The sequence below is a fragment of the Mercenaria mercenaria genome, chromosome 12, assembly GCF_021730395.1.
Source record: "Mercenaria mercenaria strain notata chromosome 12, MADL_Memer_1, whole genome shotgun sequence".
Classification (NCBI taxonomy): Eukaryota; Metazoa; Mollusca; class Bivalvia; order Venerida; family Veneridae; genus Mercenaria; species Mercenaria mercenaria.
Window position 1 is genome coordinate 47,951,741 of NC_069372.1, and position 19,570 is coordinate 47,971,310.

The 19,570-nt window shown below is 34.9% G+C and overlaps 1 protein-coding gene across 1 annotated transcript; it reads right to left on the bottom strand.

The window, feature by feature from the left end:
- Positions 1-1,199: 1,199 nt before the first annotated feature.
- Positions 1,200-19,349, bottom strand: LOC123533950 (kelch-like protein 12). Its single transcript, XM_045315943.2, has 8 exons — positions 19,209-19,349; positions 10,919-11,122; positions 8,555-9,354; positions 7,658-7,848; positions 6,136-6,328; positions 4,538-4,735; positions 3,830-3,930; positions 1,200-3,466 (listed from the first exon to the last, which is right to left on the bottom strand). The coding sequence occupies exons 2-8, from the start codon at positions 11,057-11,059 to the stop codon at positions 3,132-3,134; spliced, it is 1,959 nt and encodes a 652-aa protein (XP_045171878.2). The 5' UTR covers positions 11,060-11,122; positions 19,209-19,349; the 3' UTR covers positions 1,200-3,131.
- Between the last annotated feature and the right edge of the window lie 221 nt (positions 19,350-19,570).

The following is a 19,570-nucleotide window of genomic DNA, read 5'->3' on the forward strand; positions in this document are numbered from 1 at the left end:
GGACTTGATGCTATCAACTAGTTTTATAACCCCGAAAAAAACATGTTAAGTTTCAATTCAATATCTGCATTAGTTTTGGGATAGTAACTTGCCATGTAAAACTTTAACCAGAATATTTCTAAGTCCAAAAGGGGCATAATTTGCTCAAAATACATGTTAAGAGTTATGGAACTTGACCCAGTGAGGTAGGTAATTGATCTAGAAAAAGAAAAAATAAGTTCCAAATCTATATGCCTTTTAGTAATAGCTGTATGTACTTGCACGCAAAACTTTAACCAGAATTTTCTAAGTCCAAAAGGGGGCATAATTTGGCCAAAATACATGCCAGAGTTATGGGACTTGACCCAGTGAGGTAGGTAATTTATCTAGAAAAAGAAAAAATAAGTTTCAAATCTATATGCCTTTTAGTAATAGCTGTATGTACTTGCACGCAAAACTTTAACCAGAATTTTCTAAGTCCAAAAGGGGGCATAATTTGGCCAAAATACATGCCAGAGTTATGGGACTTGACCCAGTGAGGTAGGTAATTGATCTAGAAAAAGAAAAAATAAGTTTCAAATCTATATGCCTTTTAGTAATAGCTGTATGTACTTGCACGCAAAACTTTAACCAGAATTTTCTAAGTCCAAAAGGGGCATAATTTGGCCAAAATGAAGGTCAGAGTTTATGGACTTGGTGCTATCAACTAGTTTTATAACCCGAAGACACATGTGAAGTTTCAATTCAATATCGCATTAGTTTTGGAGATAGTAACTTGCATGTAAAACTTTAACCAGAATTTTCTAAGTCCAAAAGGGGGCATAATTTGCTCAAAATACATGTTAGAGTTATGGAACTTGACCCAGTGAGGTTGGTAATTGACCTAGAAAAGGAATAAATAAGTTTCAAAGCTATATGCCTTTAAATGATAGCTGTATGTACTTGCATGCAAAAACCAAGGTGTGACGCCGACGCCGACGCCGACGCCAGGGTGAGTAGAATAGCTAGACTATTCTTCAAATAGTCGAGCTAAAAATTGACCAAAATTTCGACCAAAAATTTACAATAAAATCAAGCAAGATGTATCTTATTAAAATAGGTAATTTCAACATGACTGATGACTGGCAACTATTGTGTGAAGTTTCAATCCAATACACACAGTTGTTACTGACATACAGCTTGAATGAAAGTAAAGCCAAACCTAGGAAAAAAGTAAAAGGGGCCATAATTTGAATCAAATTCAACCAATAGTTATCTTTCTTCAATTATTGTTATACATGTATTAGTGGGTTTAAAAATGACTAAGAAATCAAGTCTTTAAGAGTGCAGTTTCAATGTTTACAGAGACATGTATCAGCATTATATGTAAAATTTTAAACAAAGTGTGGCAGTGATGGCACCACCATGGTAAGAAGAATAGCTCTTTGATCTTCAAATTGTCCACAAAAAAATCTCCCTGCTTTCTGCTTAAAACCATCTATATGTGCTTATAATACTATTGGCCAAATTACCACTCTATGGTTGCTATTTTTGAATTATTCATACAATAACTTTTTCAAATAACTGACAACTTCTTCGCATGATATCGAATGACCTAAGACCTAATTATCATAGAGATGTTGGGCACATGTTTGGATGAACTCGTAATCTGAAAAGACCCTCTATTTGATTGATGATGTATACACTAAATACTAATGATATTGATTTTACAGATAAATAAAAATGGCTACATATGAGCTACGCCATGACAAAATCAACATAGTGGCTTTGCGACCAGCATGGATCCAAACCAGCCTGCGCATCTGCGCAGTCTGGTCAGGATCCATGCTGTTCGCTAACAGTTTCTCTAATTGCAATAGACATTGAATGCAAACAGCATGGATTCTGAGGCGCAGGCTGGTCTGGATCCATGCTGGTTGCAAAGCCACTATGTTGGTTTTCTCATGGCGCGGCTCATATCATAATTATCTATTATCACAGTAACCGGACTGTTCATGTAAATGCAAACAAAAATTTATAGGTCCTCTTATATTTTAAAAATATTTTTATAGGTCCTCTTACATATTATGTTTTCATGACAATATCTTTTAACAATATATAAATAAAATTATAAAAACAAACAAATTTAAACAAAACAAGACTCACAATATAGACAAATTGCTAACACTTATTACTTTGAGCTTGTACAATAATTGCAGACTTGCCCAAGAAATTATGAACAGTGAGTTCTTGACTGAAGATCACCACCTGGCTCCCGATTTAAAAGAAATTGTATTTTGATTTGTGAATAAAGACCATCTATAAGTTAGACCACTTTTTGACAGTGAGAGCGCAGATCTATGGATCGCGGGGTCATGAGTTCGATCCCTGGGCGAGGCATATGTTCTCCGTGACGATTTGATAAAAGACATTGTGTCTGAAATCATTCATGCTCCACCTCTGATTCATGTGGGGAAGTTGGCATTTACTTGCGGAGAACAGGTTTGTACTGGTACAGAATCCAGGAACACTGGTTAGGTTAACTGCCCGCCATTTCATAACTGAATTACTGTTGAAAAACGGCATTAAACCTAAAACAACCAACCAACTTTTAGACACTTAAAAGTTTCACTTCTAATATATAAACTGATATTTAAAGCTATTCACCCAGTTTGGGTGAAATTCTTCAACATGTTTATTTCCACTAAGTTTGACATAGAATGTATACATATATGACACTGAAAAATGTTGAAGTGAGTGAAAATTAAAGTTAGATATTGGTAATAAAGCAAAGAGAATGTAATTTAAAACTGACTGCATTTTTTTCTAAAGCACTGCCAGAGTTGAATACATGTATCTTCCTTACAATAATTTTGGTTATTTCTAAGGATATCTTACAAAATTTATGTCATTAAGTTTGTATTACTAGTCACTTTTGGAGTACTCACTTTTTATGGATTTTTATGAGAAACATTTTCACCTAAAATTTGTAGACGAATCAAAGCAATTTCATTGGACTGGCAGAGAAATTTTTTACAAATACTGAAAGTTGTCCATACTTAAAGGTAAATAGTGAATAATGCAATTTTTTTTATGTTGCATGCACAACACGGTGGGAAATATCTATATATTTTCTACTGTAAAAACTTAAAATGCATTTTACAGCTTTAAATTTAACATTGCTGTCTCAGAGTATCTCTTTGTATGTTTGCTACGGCACAGCCGAAAGTGCTCATCACAGTAGGTAACTCTTGTCCTTCCATCCACAGTTGTCTCCCTTTTTCTTCCTTTAACCAACACAGTCCTGCCATCCAGCTTTTATCATCTTCCCCACCCACTATCAAGATTGTGCCCCCGTACTTAACAACACCTGCCCCACAAAGGGCATTGGGAAGTTCGGGACCAGCCGACCATGAATTGTTGTCAATATCATAAATTTCCACGGAGCTAACACAAAATTCCGGCAGAAATTCTCTCTTCCATTTGTCACTGATCTGACCATTTCCTCCTGTTAGAAAACGAGAAAACGGGTTATTTTATTAATTAGTTTATTACCTGAATATCGCCCTCAGTATCAGTTATAAATTGAAAATGGTCAGTGAAAACATTTTTATTTCATTAACATGAAATGCTGCTGTTTGGTCAAAAATGGCTTTTTTATGATACAATTAAATAAATGTTAATTTTTGTTTGTTGAAATCAAAGACAGAGTTGCTTTCCCCTATCTGTAAAATAGACTGTGCCACCATGCAACAAATTGGGCTAAATTTCAGCAGAGCTGTATTTTTTCCCTTCATTTTTAAAAAAAAATTTGTTGTACAAAGTTAATATGACAATAATTCAATTTGTATTAAAGAAATTATGACATTACCAATAACATATATTTTCCCATGATGCACCACACTTCCTGCCAGAACTCTAGCAACAGACATGGGAGTTAACTCTGTCCAGCTGTCTTCTGCAGGGTCATACCTGAGTTAAATATACATGTCAATCGATTGTCTATATCAGTGTAAAACTGAAATTCCTACGAAAATTTTTTCTTAACGAGCCAATTTTTTGTTGTTGGGGCTTCAATAGGGTAGGAAAGGACAACACATTTATAATGATATTAAATACGCCTACTTAACAGCTACAGTGGTGCAAGAATACCCTAGGAGCGCCTACCAGCATAATTTCAACACACACACGCACCATCGATCTGCACACCAGCTGCATATCTAACTCACTGAAAAAAATTCAACATCAAAAATGGGGATTCTATTTTCATTGAAAATTTCAAAGTAAAACCCTTGCTAAGCTGTTAACTAAATATCCAAACATTTAATCTATTAACCCTTACCATGCTAAATTTCTATAATGTACCTGTACATTGTAGAAACTGTCTTTCAATTTGGGCAGTACCATTAACTGTTAAAAGGGGTGCTTACCAAAAAGATACTGACTGAATGGTGAACAGTCCAGATCTTGATCAGACTGCACAGATGTGCAGGCTGATCATGATCTACACTGGTCGCAAAGGCAGAATCAATCGTGTCCAGCAAGATAAGGGTTAAATTCAGAAATGACTGACATATACCTGTAAGCTGTACTAACTACATCTGTAACTCCCTCCCCACCAAACACAAACAGTTTTCCCTTCAGGCTGACTGATGTGGTGAACCGTAATGGTTGTGGCAGAGGTGCAACTAGAGTCCAAGTGTTAGCCCTGGGATCATAGCGTTCTACAGTGCTCAATGTTTCTGTACCATCCATCCCACCAATAGCATAAGCAAACCTGGAAAAAGACACAAAAAATCTTCATAAAAATATTCTAAACAGAATACTAGTACATAATACAGTAAAACCTGTACACAGCAGCCAGACAAGGGAGTGATTAAATCTGCCTGCTTAAAGCAGGTGGGTGCTTAAGACAAGTTGAGATAAGATCCAAGGCAATTTCAACAGTTAGCTGACCAGCTGCTGAAGGCAAGTGGCTGTTCAATACAGGTGGCTGATACAGTAGGTTCAACAGTAAAACATGAGCTTGTTGGCACTGCAGGTATTTAACACAGGACAATAAAACAAGATGTTGTGAGTTTGATTCAAGGGCATGTAACAGTTTGACAGAAGACCATACATGTTTAGTCATTTATTTCCCCTAAGCCTCTGTTGCGAGCATGGACATACATATTTGCCCAGTGCATTTCTAAATTTAAAGATGCTCTTGTATATGCAAGAACAATCTAATATATGCAGTCATATAAATGCTTTACTTTCATACATTTATGCTTGAATCATACTATACACAATTAATCTTAAAGATTTGTTTTACACATGAGCAAGCAAGACTGAAATTGTGGTCTAATTTTGTGACCTACATTACTTCTTGTCAAAATGTGACCTCTGATATATTGTGAAAAGCTCTGAACATGTGACTTTTATCAGATCTAACCTATACCTTAAGGCAAAAATTATTTGTTACTAAAATTATTTTACGGTAATTAGGTTTGTATGGGAGTATACTGTGACACAAGATTTAGTTTTATCATACCTCATTTTCATTGCCAACGGTCTTTGATTTAAACTTATTGAAGTCTTATTGACTTAAATTGTGAATCATCGCAAAATATTTCTGAAAGTACTTTAAGTAATTGTTCGTAAGAAGAAAAATGTAAGCAGTTCATGTGTTTTTTTAACAAAACTTTGCTTTCACCACCCTCGAAGTTATTTAGAATAATGTAAAATATCATTATAATCATTCATTAAGTTTAGAAGTTCAGAATTTAAATCGGGTATTTAACCTATATCTAACAAAGATCTTAGACAATTCAAATGGGTGAATACTCCAATACAGTAAAACCTGTCTTAAGCAGCCAACCAAGGGAGTGGGAAAAAGTGGCTGCTTACAGCAGTTGGCTGTTGAATGCAGGTAATTTATAGAATAAATGACCATTTTTGGAAAAGAGACACTGGCTGCTTAAGACAGGTTAACTGCTTAATAGAGGTGACTGCTAAAGCAGGGTTTACATAATATATTCTTCACTGACTGCGTATTTCTTAAATTCATTTTGAAAATTTCACAGACTTCTCTGGGATTAGCAAGGACATGAACTCTTGTAATGTCCTTAAGGGGAAATAACTGTAATACAGATGATATTATTAATAACATACATTCTAGAGCAAGATCTTACTTACCCATCTACTATGGTCAGATTAAACATTGATCTTGAAACATGCATTCTTGTTTTCTGTATCCAGGACGCCGAGGACTGATCATAGATGTAGAACAGATTCGAGACACCTTCAGTTGTTATCGATCCCCTGTAGTTTATCTTACGTATAGATCCGCCAGCTAGGTATATTTGATTGTCTCCAGTAATCGCACAGCCTGGTCACACAAAAATATAAATGTATGGTATTGTCTGGAATGTTATTAACCCTTACCCTGCTAAATTTCTATAATGAACTTTTCCATTTTCAATTTGGACAGTACCATTAACTGTTAAAAGGGGTGCATACCAAAATGATACTAACTGAATGGCGACTAGTGCAGATCATGATCTACACTCAGTCTGGTCGCAAAGGCAGAAGCAGTCATGTCCAGCATGATAGGAGCTATGTTCGATCCACCTTTTCAGTCTCTCTGACAAGAAAAATAAATTTTCAGTCATAAAAATTAAAGGAGTTAAAGAAACCATTAAAATTCAAAAAGTCCCATTTAATACCAACTCAGAAGACCTCTTAGATCTTGTATAAGTTATACATAATTCTGTAAAATAAAGCCAAATATCAGAAGGCAAACAGTAACAGTTAAGTAAAATTGTAGTTATGGTGTTTTATTCAAAGATTATTCAAATCATGAGTATACTCTTCTAGAATGAGGCAATTACTGAAGCGGATGATGATTACAGACATTATCTTTCAGCTGAAGAAAAAAGCCTTTCGCATAAAACTGCACAATTCCAACAAACTAAAAGTTAAGCAATTTTAAGGGACTCAATGTAAATAGTGTTCATAAACAATGAAATAGCATAACTTATTTCTCCTGAAAACTGAAACCAAAAGCGAACTTAAATGTTGGATTATTTATCATGTTTATGTAAATATACAAGGCACATTTTTTTTCAATTGTTTGATTTTATTCATTTTTTTTTTTACTGTTTAACCAGTTTTAGAATTTATATCTTTTTAAAACTGACAACTCTCTTCATGTCATTTCTTTCTGTATTAAACAAAATAAAGTGTAAAGAAAACTACAACAACAGAAACTGCTTTCGAAAGAATATAATGCTTAAACAAGAGGGCCATGATGACCCTAAGGTGCTCAACTGACCTTTAATATTTAACCCTGAATACTGTTTATGTTTAATATCTATCCTTGAATATACCTTATGACAGGCTCACATAATTATGACAGCAAACAATAATGGTGCTGAGAACAAATAGCAGTACTTCCTAATTATGAAAGGTATGGTCCAGTTAAGGACACCAGATATTAAATGAGAACTTGGCAGAATCACTGACCTTCATAAAGTCAGCTGGATGGCTTTCACATATGACACATGAAACAATTCTACACCTTAAGCGAGCTTTCAAGCGCACAGCAATAAGGGGCAATTGATCTGAAGTCAGCAACCTTAACCCCCCCGGTCCCAAAAGTCTCCTAACCAAACTTAGTTTTATGGACATGCTATAAGTAAACAAACAGCTACATTACCTGGTGTGTAAAGACTCTGTGGCAGCTTACAAAGGAACACAACCTCCCCTGTTTTTGGCAGCAGAACTTCAATGCTGTTATATTTCTTCAAGGAATCCTCAGTATAGGGGTTAGCAATGATCATAACTCCACGTTCATACTGCATTCCCTTCCTTGGCATCAAATTAAGGTCCATCTCTTGATGTCGGTCCCTAGAAAAATATCTAGACAGTCAGCAATATATATTTCTCATTCTAACATTCATTATTAACATGTCACAGGTAATAGTCCTATTAAGTCTGACCATTTCAAGCAAAGGCATTCCCTAGTTATTGAAAGGAAATTAAATGGTCAAACAAATTTGCATATTTTCACAACCAGATTAATATATACCTGCAAGGTTTGAGAGTTGTCACAATCATCGAAACATCAATCTTCTTCTTCTTCGTTTGCAGAAACATCAAAATAACTTTTTTTTTTTTACTTGTTTACGTTTATAAACTAACATCCTTAGAATAAAGTAATTCATTTAATTTCTCTAATCCTGTGTACGATTTGTGTATAAACCAGCAGTACTTTCATGCTAGTCAGCCATTTAAAAAAAAAAAAATGAAAATAGCCTGTCAAATTGACTGACTACAGTGAAACAGATACAGAAAACACCAACTTGATGATGATACAAGATGCATAACTAAGTAATAAAAGGAAAAATGCACTAATGTGTTGATCTTGGCCTTCTGTATCACATCTCATTGGTTGTGTAATGTTTAGTATTGCCCTTAACTCGGACGGAATGAAAACTAACACAATCAATTAAATGTGATACAAACATCCAGACCAACACTCTAGCATACTATTCCCAGTGTATGCTGAAGTACAAAAACAAGCAAGATTAACTACGAATAGAAATACCATTACCTAAGCATGTGAAAATATTTCACATTATCCAAAGTCTCCTTCAGACTGTCACACTCTTTTAACATCTGGTTACAGTCTATCCTGTCACAGAAGTAATACGAGTTTATGTTTGCAAACCGTACGCAGCCCATCACGTCTCCAAGATGCTGTTTCCTTTCCGTCAAATTGCTTTTCACCCAGTTGAAACATGCTTCATACATTATTTCTTCCTGCGCAATTTCTATATTGTCATCGCTTGTAATTTCGATTAATTTATCAGCAGGTAACAACAGAAATTCCTGGTTGAGACATAATACTGAAAATTGTTTGTTAATGATTTCTTTTGCCTTTGCAGCTAATACGCTGCACTCATGCGCCTTTGCGAAGAAATAAACACCAATGCAGTTCGAAACTGTTATGTGGCGGCGCATGAAGTCGGCACAACCGGCTCGTAATGGAAGCAGCTGAAACCTATTAGCAGCAGACAGCAGATCTTGAACAGTTTCTTCTGTCATGCATACCTCGCCTGTGTAAATGTAGTCGAGAACAAGCTCCATTGTAAGACTATCAATTTCCTTTAGAGTTATCTTCTCTTGTTTACTCTCTGACAGAGTCGTTGAAAACAAAGCCATGAAGAAAGGACTAGATATTGCAAGGACGTTCTTATGACAGAAAAACTCCCTATCATCAACAACAAGAGTTATATCAACAAATTCCTGATCCTTATAAAGCTTAGAAAATCCACGTAGCAAATTTGTTCCCCATTCATGATCAAGAAATTTGTTTTCTGCTGACTTCTCCAAAGATCCTGCTTCAGTGATCTAAAAATAGAAAATGTATTGTAAGTTACACATAAATTTTAAAATCACTACTAAATTATAACCGTTAAATATTTAATACTGTAACAGTGTTCCCGGAAACCCCCAAATGGGAGGTTTTTCACTCCCAGAATGGTACTTTGCACCACCAGTTTTGGAAACAGCTCTTATATAAAAAAAGTACAAGAAAAACTCAGTTTTCACCTCCAACTTTAAATGCCTATTATGCCATACATGGAAGAAATGAAAGAAATATATGAAATGCAGAGAACATAAATCTGGGCTTGACTTTAAATATTATTCTAATTGCCCAAAACCCAATTTTGGTTGCCAAAATGTAACAAGGTGAATCAGTAAGATACTGGAATGCAGTATAGCAACAAAAACAGTAGAACAGGATTTTCTGAGAAGTACTTCTTAAATGGATCTTTCATATATTTCACTTGCTGAAACTGAGGATGATTTTTGCCTGCCAATGTATATTGCCACGGTTAAAGTTATAGCAAATGAGATTTTGCAATAACAGAAGTATTTGTTTAAAAGGATCTTTTATGACTGCCTGAGTAAGACAAGATTTTCCCAAACCCAAGGGACAGTGCTCAGTTTTTTTATCAACATTGTCCCAAGTGTTATGTAAATATCTGCCTTACTCAGGCAAGCATACTAGATCATTTTTCTTGCCTAATATTAATATTATTGCAATATTTTCAAAGATTATTTGAGCCGCGCCATGAGAAAACCATAGTGGCTTTGCGTCCAGCATGGATCCAGACCAGCCTGCATATCAGCGCAGTCTGGTCAGGATCCATGCTGTCCGCTAACAGTTTCTTTAATTGCAATAGGCTTTGAAAGTGAACAGCATGGATCCTGACCAGACTGCGCGGATGCAAAGGCTGGTCTGGATCCATACTAGTTGCAAAGCCACTATGTTGGTTTTCTCATGGCGCGGCTCATTTGTAAATAAAAAATTGCTCAAACACTATGACATCATAATGTGATGTTAAATTAAGGCAACCTCAATATGCACATCTGTAGCTTAACTAATCCCTAGTGATTGCCTACCTAGATAATCTTGCTAGTTAGGCAAGAAAAAATATTTTGGCACATATTTTTATTAATGTTAAGTACTGCTAAATACTTTGTAATGATGTAACATTTGAATTGACAAACTACTTGTAGCATGATAGAACACTATTCCCATTATGTGCAATTTAGTATAACTGTATTTCTGCATTATTGCAATATCCCAAATTCTTGAGAAGGCAAACAATCATTATTTTCATTAGTCAATTTTTTTATACCATGTACACAGACCATCTAAAAAGACTGCTCGCATTGTTAGTGTTCTCATGATAATGTATCACAGTCAAGAGTATAAAATGTAGTTCCGCACAAGTAAAAAAAAATATTTGTCCGTTTCCGCACGTTTTACCAAATTTTTCAAACCTTGTTCTTATTTCAATTTGTTGACTTTAGACTTGTAACACAGGGGTGGGTACAACACAGTGTCATGTAACATACATTAAACTTCTAAAAGTTCTCCATTATAACAAAGATACTATATTACCTGAGATAACTGTGAAAGTTGCGAGTCATTCAGGTTGGAGCTTGTGGTAACAGCACTGTCCTCCATCTTCTTACCACACCGAAAATTTACTGTAACATTCAGTAATTTCTTAAAAATTCTCTTCACTATGTGCTTCTTCATGCAAAGCAGTCAGCTGGGACAGAGTGGACCGAACATCCAACTCTCAACATGTGGGGCAAGCAGCTGAAAACAGAATCAAAAGTTCAACATAATGAATTCCCAGAAAAAATGTGATGTGGTTTTGTACATTTTTACACTGCTTTTCCTTGAAATTTCAATAAAGTGTTGATATTATACAGCATCTTATTATACAATTATTGCAATAACACACTGTGAATACGCAGGTAACATTTAATTTCATGGGCATATATTCTTTTTTTGTTGTCAGTCCCAAACAGATGATTCTAGACAGATTTGTGGACTTAAATCTTTTATTAATATACCTGATTAATATAGCGCCCTTTTCATGATAAACACTTTCAAAGGTGCTTTATATAGCGCAAATGCAGCCACTCAGGGTGCCAAGTTCATCCTCTACTAGTACAGGCACAGAGCGATCTGACCAGACGGACAGAGTAAGACAATGCCCCCAGAGCAACGAGAGTTTGTTTGTTTGTTTTGGGTTTAACGCCGTTTTTCAACAGTATTTCAGTTATGTAACAGCAGGCAGTTAACCTAACCAGTGTTCCTGGATTCTGTACCAGTACAAACCTGTTCTCCACAAGTAAATGCCAACTTCCCCACATGAATTATCAGAGGTGGAGGACGAATGATTTCAGACACAATGTCTTTTATCAAATCGTCACGGAGAACATACACCCCGCCCGAGGATCGAACTCGCGACCCTGCGATCCGTAGACCAACGCTCTCCCTACTGAGCTAAGTGGGCGGGTTAGAGCACAGAGAGGGAGAGAAATCCTTTTAGACAGGCCTGTCCAGCTACCTAAGAGAAACTGACAGTCTGGTTCTTTGACATGCCCAGTGTACAGGACCAATACACACAAAGCCATCTTTCTTGAGAAGAATCAGTACTGGCCTCTAATTTATGTGGGAGACATTCAAGAGCATCTCAGAAATTTCAAGTGCCAGGACCGGGATTTGAACCACGCACCTCTGGATCAACAGTCAAGCATGTTAACACTTGACCACTGGGTTTATAGATAGTAAATATGAATCCTAATTATTAAGCTGGATTCAATTTTGAGTTAATCTTAGTCGTAATACTGATCGACAGCGAATGCTATTGACTTCAGAAAGGTATGTAGTTTGTAACTGTAATTTCCTATTGACTGAAATCCTTTTGAATCTTGTAAAATTATTGCTTAAATTTGGACAAAGCTTGCTATCTTTGCCGTCTGCTTGCTGCTAAAGGTGCAAATATAAAAGAATCGTTGTATGTTATCTTTCACTGGTACTACCAGTTAGTAAGTTCATACTCTTAATCAAGAGCACCACCTTGCGGGTGCAGATGCTCATCTATGTTTTTATGATTTTCTAAGTCCAAAAGGGGCCATAATTCTTGCAAAAATCAGGATGGAGTTATGTTTCTTGCTGTACAGAGTCAGCTATTGATGGTGAACAAGTGTTGCAAGTATAAAAGCAATAGCTTTCAAACTGATAGTTAAGGAGAAAAACCAGGCAACGCTGACGTCGATCAAAACATGACAATAACACATCATTTCCCCCCCCCAAAAAATCAGATGACTGAGAAATTTAGGTAGTTTTGACACATTAGAAATGTTGGCAAAATTAGATTATATTTTTTCTTTACTACTGTTAGCTAACAAAGTCAATATGCTTATAATCCGGAGTACTCCGAACACGTTAATGTCACAAAACTGTTCCTGTTCACGTTATGTAGTTGGGTAGAGAATAAGGGTGCACTTACACTGCCTAGCTTTAGAAACTGCTGTTATAGCTAAGTGGTAGTGTGTCTGTCTTACGTGTGAGAGGTCCTGGGACTGAGTCCCAGTCAAAGCTTAAACATTTGCATTCTGTTAGAGCATGTATTTGAAGGTTATCAGACTGTTCAAGATTTCCTATATTTTCAGCCATTTGTGTAATGGATCATTGTTTAGCAATCCAGATCACTGTTGAATGTAAAATGAAATATACCGATACTGAAACTATCCAATATATTATGCCCCTTTGGTGTTTCTGCTCTACACATCCAAGAAGAGTTACATTTCCTTGATCACAAAATTTTATTTTATATGAAAATATGAAATGCTCATAACTATGCACTTCTGGTTAAAATAAAAAAATAAAATATAATAAAAAAATGTAAATATATCTATTGTTGAGAAATATGTAGACATTTTCCTGCACTTCAAATCTTTTTAACTTCATACCTATGTTTTGAAAAAAGTAGGTAGTACTATCTCTACACCTACCAACATCCCAAATTTGAAGTAAATACCTTGAATCGTCTCATTGCTCTACCTATATGCCAAGTTCAAAGTAAATACCTTTAAAGGTTATGAAGTTATGCTCCAGACACAAATGGACAGACAGATGGACAGATAGACAGACACACACGCCGTCACATAATACGTCCAGATTTTCAAAATTGGCATAAAAAAGGGGCATAACTAACAAAAACTACTGTCTGAATCAGACACCAAACAAAATTGATAACTAAACTGTTTACATCATGTAATATTAATTAAGTCAGTAAAAACATGATTTTCATTTCCTTGACCAGAACAGCTGGAACTCATCTTCAAATATCTCGTATATCTCATGTACATAGTGTAAAGGCGGGACTAAAATATTGTACAGATAACATACATCAAATGTATCGCTTGACTGACATCAAAGATCCAGAGGCATGTGGCAGCATTTGAATACACTATCAGACTAATTAGCATGTTTATTAGGTTGCTCTTTGGCAATATAGGGGATGGCGGGGAAAAGTAAGGGATGCCGAATATACAGCTCAAAGCCAGAAGGCATGTTGCACCCAACATGCGATAATAGCCTGGCGAGAACTCTGTACAACAAACTAAGGTTCATTTGACATGTTTGATGTACATTTTGAGGAGTTGTGACAGACAAAGAGCTATAAAAATAAATAGATCGGCAACTTGAAAGGCATATAGAGCAAATCTCGCAAAAAAAACGTGACAACTGAATGAGATCTTGTTTACTGTTAGTGACGTGTTGTTTTAGAGGCAAGCTAACATGTATTTTAAATGTAGTTTTAAATGTATAAATTGCAACTTTTATAATGACTCAGTCTTTAGCTCCAGCTTTTGTCAGCTAGTTAGCATGCCACTAGACTATACTGTATTTTGACTCTGTGAGATAGTTGCTGATCAGTTCTTCACAAATCTAATTTGAGGGGATATTTGATTTCTTAAGACTATTTTTCTTTCCTGTCACACTTTTGTGCTGGATTTGCAAATTCAGTCTCTTATTTACATGTAGTTTTATAGCAGTTTTTAGGCCATTGGTCAGGATCAGCAGCTTTCCCACAGATTTTAAATTTTTAAATGTGCTTAATTGTGCTATATTTCATGTGCTTTTAGATTATATGTGTATATATATTATATGTGTGGGTAAGTGCATACATGTATGTATGCACGTAAATATGTATATGTATGTTATGTAATGTATATATGTGTATGTGTATGTATGTGTATGGTAGGGCTGTCATTGATTGGGTCTTAGGCGTATCGACGATACCGATATATCAGAAGACAAATATCGACGATACATCGATATATTGATTATTAAGTTAGATTAACGACCTATTTGTTCATATGCATACAATATACCTTCCTGTAAATGCTATTTCAAGTTTTATTGCCTACTTTCCATATTTCTGTTTGATTGTGTTGTATTTGTATTTATGAAATAAAAGAAATACATAAAAATTAATAACATCTTTCATTTTTATTTCCTTTATACTCCTTTTTTGCATTTATCCAAATTTACAACTTTGTGAACTTTAGTTGTTTTTTAGGGTCTGAGTGTTTATTTGGGTAGTTTTTTTCTCTCTGTAAAATATCGATTTTTGAAAATGGGAATCGATAATCGATCGACAAAAAAATATCGTTGATACATCGATATCGTTTCTATCGATGACAGCCCTAGTGTATGGGTGTACGTGTAGATATGTATATGAAAATATTCAATGATAAATGTCCGGCATATCTTAAAGAAAATTATAAAAGGTGTAATGAACAACACCAGTATAATAGTAGAGGTAGTAGTACCAATTTTTATGTGCCAGCTGTAAATGGTTTTACAACTTCAACTTTTTTTTATAATAGTATTTTAGACTGGAACCAATTACCTCAATTTATACATAATACTAAGAGTAAATATGCTTTTAAAAAGGAAGTTAAAAAGCACTTGATTTTAGATATGATGTTGGCTGAAGATTCCAGTTATATCTATTTTTAATTGTAAGTATAGTCAAATGTAGATCTTATGTGATATGATTTTTAATGTGATAATATTGTTCATGTAATATATGTATGTCTATGTACTGACAACATAATTGTGCACTTACTCTGCATAAACTGTATCTATTACTATTATTTAAATTATTTAAATACTCTTGTCCATTATGACAGTATTTTCAAGGACCCTGTTGGAAATAAGCTGCAAGGCTTTTACAGGTTATCCTGTGTTTTTTTTTTTAATTGTGCACTAGTCACCAATAATGTCTGATATCCAAGCTGTGTTAATATCCCGCGGAAACCTATTTTCGGACACAACCCGTATTCGGCCGGCCCTGGTAATGTTTTAGTTTTCCTGGAAAACACGCCCCTCCCGGTTTCCCACACGCATGCTTTGTTTACAAACACCATACATATGTCACGCTGGTAGTTTTGAAGAAAAATGGAAATTAAAAAGGTAAGCAAATAATAAAAACTTACATACTGCTATATTTTTAATTTTTTCACTATTCCCAAATTATCACGCCCAAAATATGTGTTTTTAGAAATAAATCCAATGTTTTCATGTTGAAAGCTCTGGACGTCCGACAGATGAGGTTATTTTACAGGCTCCGCCCCCATTATTAAATTTTGCAAAAGAATACTTCACACAAAAAGTTACCACTTATAGACCAGTGTACCTTACGAGGTTTTCTTAATCAATTGTTAATGAAATTTTAAATAGTAGTAGTAAAGTTTTTTTTTCTCTGTTTCTTTTCAGAATCATGTGCCCACTACTAGAGGATCATACAGACCTTATGATGATAATATGTAAGGGATGGGTACACTTATCATTTTGTATGTAACAGTGAGGGTAATCAGAATAGGAGACACGTTCCTGTGTCCCATTTGTGCTGATCCCACCAACTAACTCCATAAACTAACACTGAAAATACTTTATAAATACATTTTGAGTAGTTTTCTTGTTACTAACAGTTAAATTTAATGTTCGAGATTTGTTTAAACTGTTTCTGACCTTTTGTGACGTAAACTTTGGAGCGCAGTATATTTTGAAGCAGGTGTCCGAAAACGGGTTGTACAATTTCCGGTTAATGGAAAAGTGGGTCAGCCATGTTGGAAAGGATATCTAAAACATGCTGCGGGATGAGGTTTGTTTACTTGCGTATTTTTTAGGATAAATGATTGTTGAACAAAACTCCAGCATTTATAATTGTTGTACATTTTCCACGTAGCGAAACCGTAGCGATATACCGTTAGGTGTCCGAAAACGGGTTGTACCGGAATATATTATGTGCTGTATAAATTCAATGTATGTGATAATTGTGTCAATGTGATGTATATATTTACACGAATAAATATATCTATCTATCTAGTGTCTAATATGATTAACTTTAATAATTTATTATCTTACTTATGGAGCCTTACTTTGCTTGTCATGTTTCTTTAAACCATATGCAATGTTTTAAATGTATATGTATTTTATAATCATAACTTAATCTTTTAGTTACAGGCTGTTTGTTATTTAAATGCTTCTTATGTCTTTGTTTAATAGTCAGCAAATAGCTTATTACTAACGCTAATGTTATATTGTTAAAACATCCGACTCAAAATAAAGATTCTTGAATCTTGTATCTTGTATCTAACTCCATGCTCGCTGATGTTTGTTTTTATACTGGGTATACCAATTACTGTGAGTATTATATTATTAAATATATTCAGTGGACTCTATTTATAACAAAATGATTGTTTGAAAGGATAAATTTTATTCTGTTTAATTAATTTATATTTTAGCTTAAGACTTTTGGCAAAAAATCGTCAAAACCCCGGGAATAAGTTCCACTACTGTCATTCAAAGAACAGAGGTGGGGAATTTTAGCATTTTCATGCATATACCTATTACCGTGAATTTCAACTTTCAATCTAAAGAAGTTGTTAATTTGATTTAAGACAAAGAAAACATTTCTATTTTACAATGGGCCAAACTAAATATGAAACAAATATGGCAGAAATAAGCAAGTTTAATGAAAATTTGTGGAGAAAAATTGCAAAGATTAACGATAATGACCAGTCCATACATGCCATATTTTCAGACTCAGCAGGGCTTTTTTTTAAGGGAGATTTGGGTAAAAATAAGGAAGACTTTTATTCGCTCACTTTTTACGCGCTAAATAGCCGTTTTCATAAAAAAATCATCAAGTTTTTTTACATTGAATTGATGAGTGGAGCCAACAGTTGTGTACAGAATGCATGATTATTACTTATAGCACTTAACTTAATCCAAGGAAATTCAGAATTCCATGAAAGATTGAACCAGGAAATTTGTTTTTGCTTTGTGTTGATGCTTCTGCATCTGGGGAGAGTGATCTTTTTGACATGTTTAAGCATACAATACTCAAAAGATTGTGGAGATATCAGGTCAAAACAGTCTTTTAAGGGCAGTCTTTGCTTTACATGTATTTAACCTGGGAATTCTTCTGTTGATTGCAACATGACAATATCACAAAGGAATGGCAGTCAATAATTCGGGCAATTTGAATTGCAATTTATTTCATAAAATTCACTTATCCGAATTCATGTTTGTCCGAAATTCTGTGTAGTGTGACATTAACTCGCCAATTTTGTTAAGTTGTTGTCGATTTTTTGCATGTTGTGCAAGTATTTAAATTGAGAAACATAAACACAGTGTTAGCACTAACTTGTCTCAGCCTCCGATGGCTCGATAAATACGGGAAAAGAGTGTTTCCCGATAAATATTAAGTTCAGCGAAAATGAAAGTACACTTCGGCAGGTGGCGGTAAAATGACGTAATTTTAAGACTGGTTTACATATTGTTTTGAAAAATTACGGATCAGTGGCTTTGATGTTATTGAATCAGTCTAAAATCTCGCACGCACATGTTTACAATTGCCTACGGGTAAGATTAAATGGTTAATTGTTTGCAGACGGTGACAGTAGGTGGTAAGATAATTAATGCCCCAGGCGTGTATCTCTCGATAAACAAGCTAGGGATTATAGATAACTATGAAAATTATGTTTGAAGTGTATTTCCGGGCTACTCGATATTGAATTTCAAGTATTTTCTAAAGGTCTACATTGGGTACGAGATACGATTTTTCGACAGGACTTTTTTTCTGAATTTATTTTTTTACGGGAGGTTTTCATGTCCCGGCGGGAGACCGGGAGATATACTGAAAATACAGGAGAAAAAGCCTCCCGGCGGGAGATATGTCATGTATGCCAGTCACTTAGCTACATCTACATCTACATCTTTCACCCAACCGTCGATTTCAGACTATCACTGGGCGGCGCTGTCAGAGAAACAGTTGTTAAAGAAATGATATGTTACAATGTTAAAATAATAAAAGCTAAAAAAGACAGTATGCTACAGTTAAAATGGGGCAGAGGCAATAGAATTACATACATACATAGCTAAATTCCTTAATTTCTGGGACCAGTGTGAAATAAAAAGAAAGACACTCAAATTTTCAAAACTAGTTTTGCTAAAAATCTGAGCACATTGAGCATGAATAATGAGAGAAAAATTGTAAAGCAATTTTCATGTTAAGTGTCAAAACAGGTCATTCACGGTAATATGTATATCCCGGTAATTGGTATACCCAGTATAACGCAGATTCACGCTCTGACACGAGATCACGCGACATTATAGCCAGTTGCCATTCTGTGTACTTTATACTTATTGTGACATAGAATGATAGTATAAAGTCCAAACAAAGCGCATGAAGTAAATGAATGAATTTATATAAAATTACCCGATTACTGGTTACAGCCGATTACGGATCATGTTGCACAAACATGTGTCAAATTATTCATTACAACAAGGAATTTGCAAATAATCTTACGATTGAAAAATGGTTTCCACACTGTTTTTTAAGACGTCTTAAGCAGTATCAAACGACAATGATTATTTGTAGCATGCAGGAAAAAAAATCGATTTTGCAAATAATCGTTGTTGTTGTTGTTGTTGAAAGGTAGACAATTCCAAGTTGGTTCTATTTCCCATTACGTACCGTTTTTTGTAAGTACAGAGTGAGAGAGTGAGTTGGGTTTTACAGTATGACAAATACCATCAGGCCCACAGGCTTTGTTGACAACTAAGTTATCTAAAACGTCAATTACGTCTTGCTCAGAAATAGTAAAGTGGGACTGGACTGGATAGCAATTCGCTTTAAACGATCACGTTTCCTAGATGAAGTACGAATAA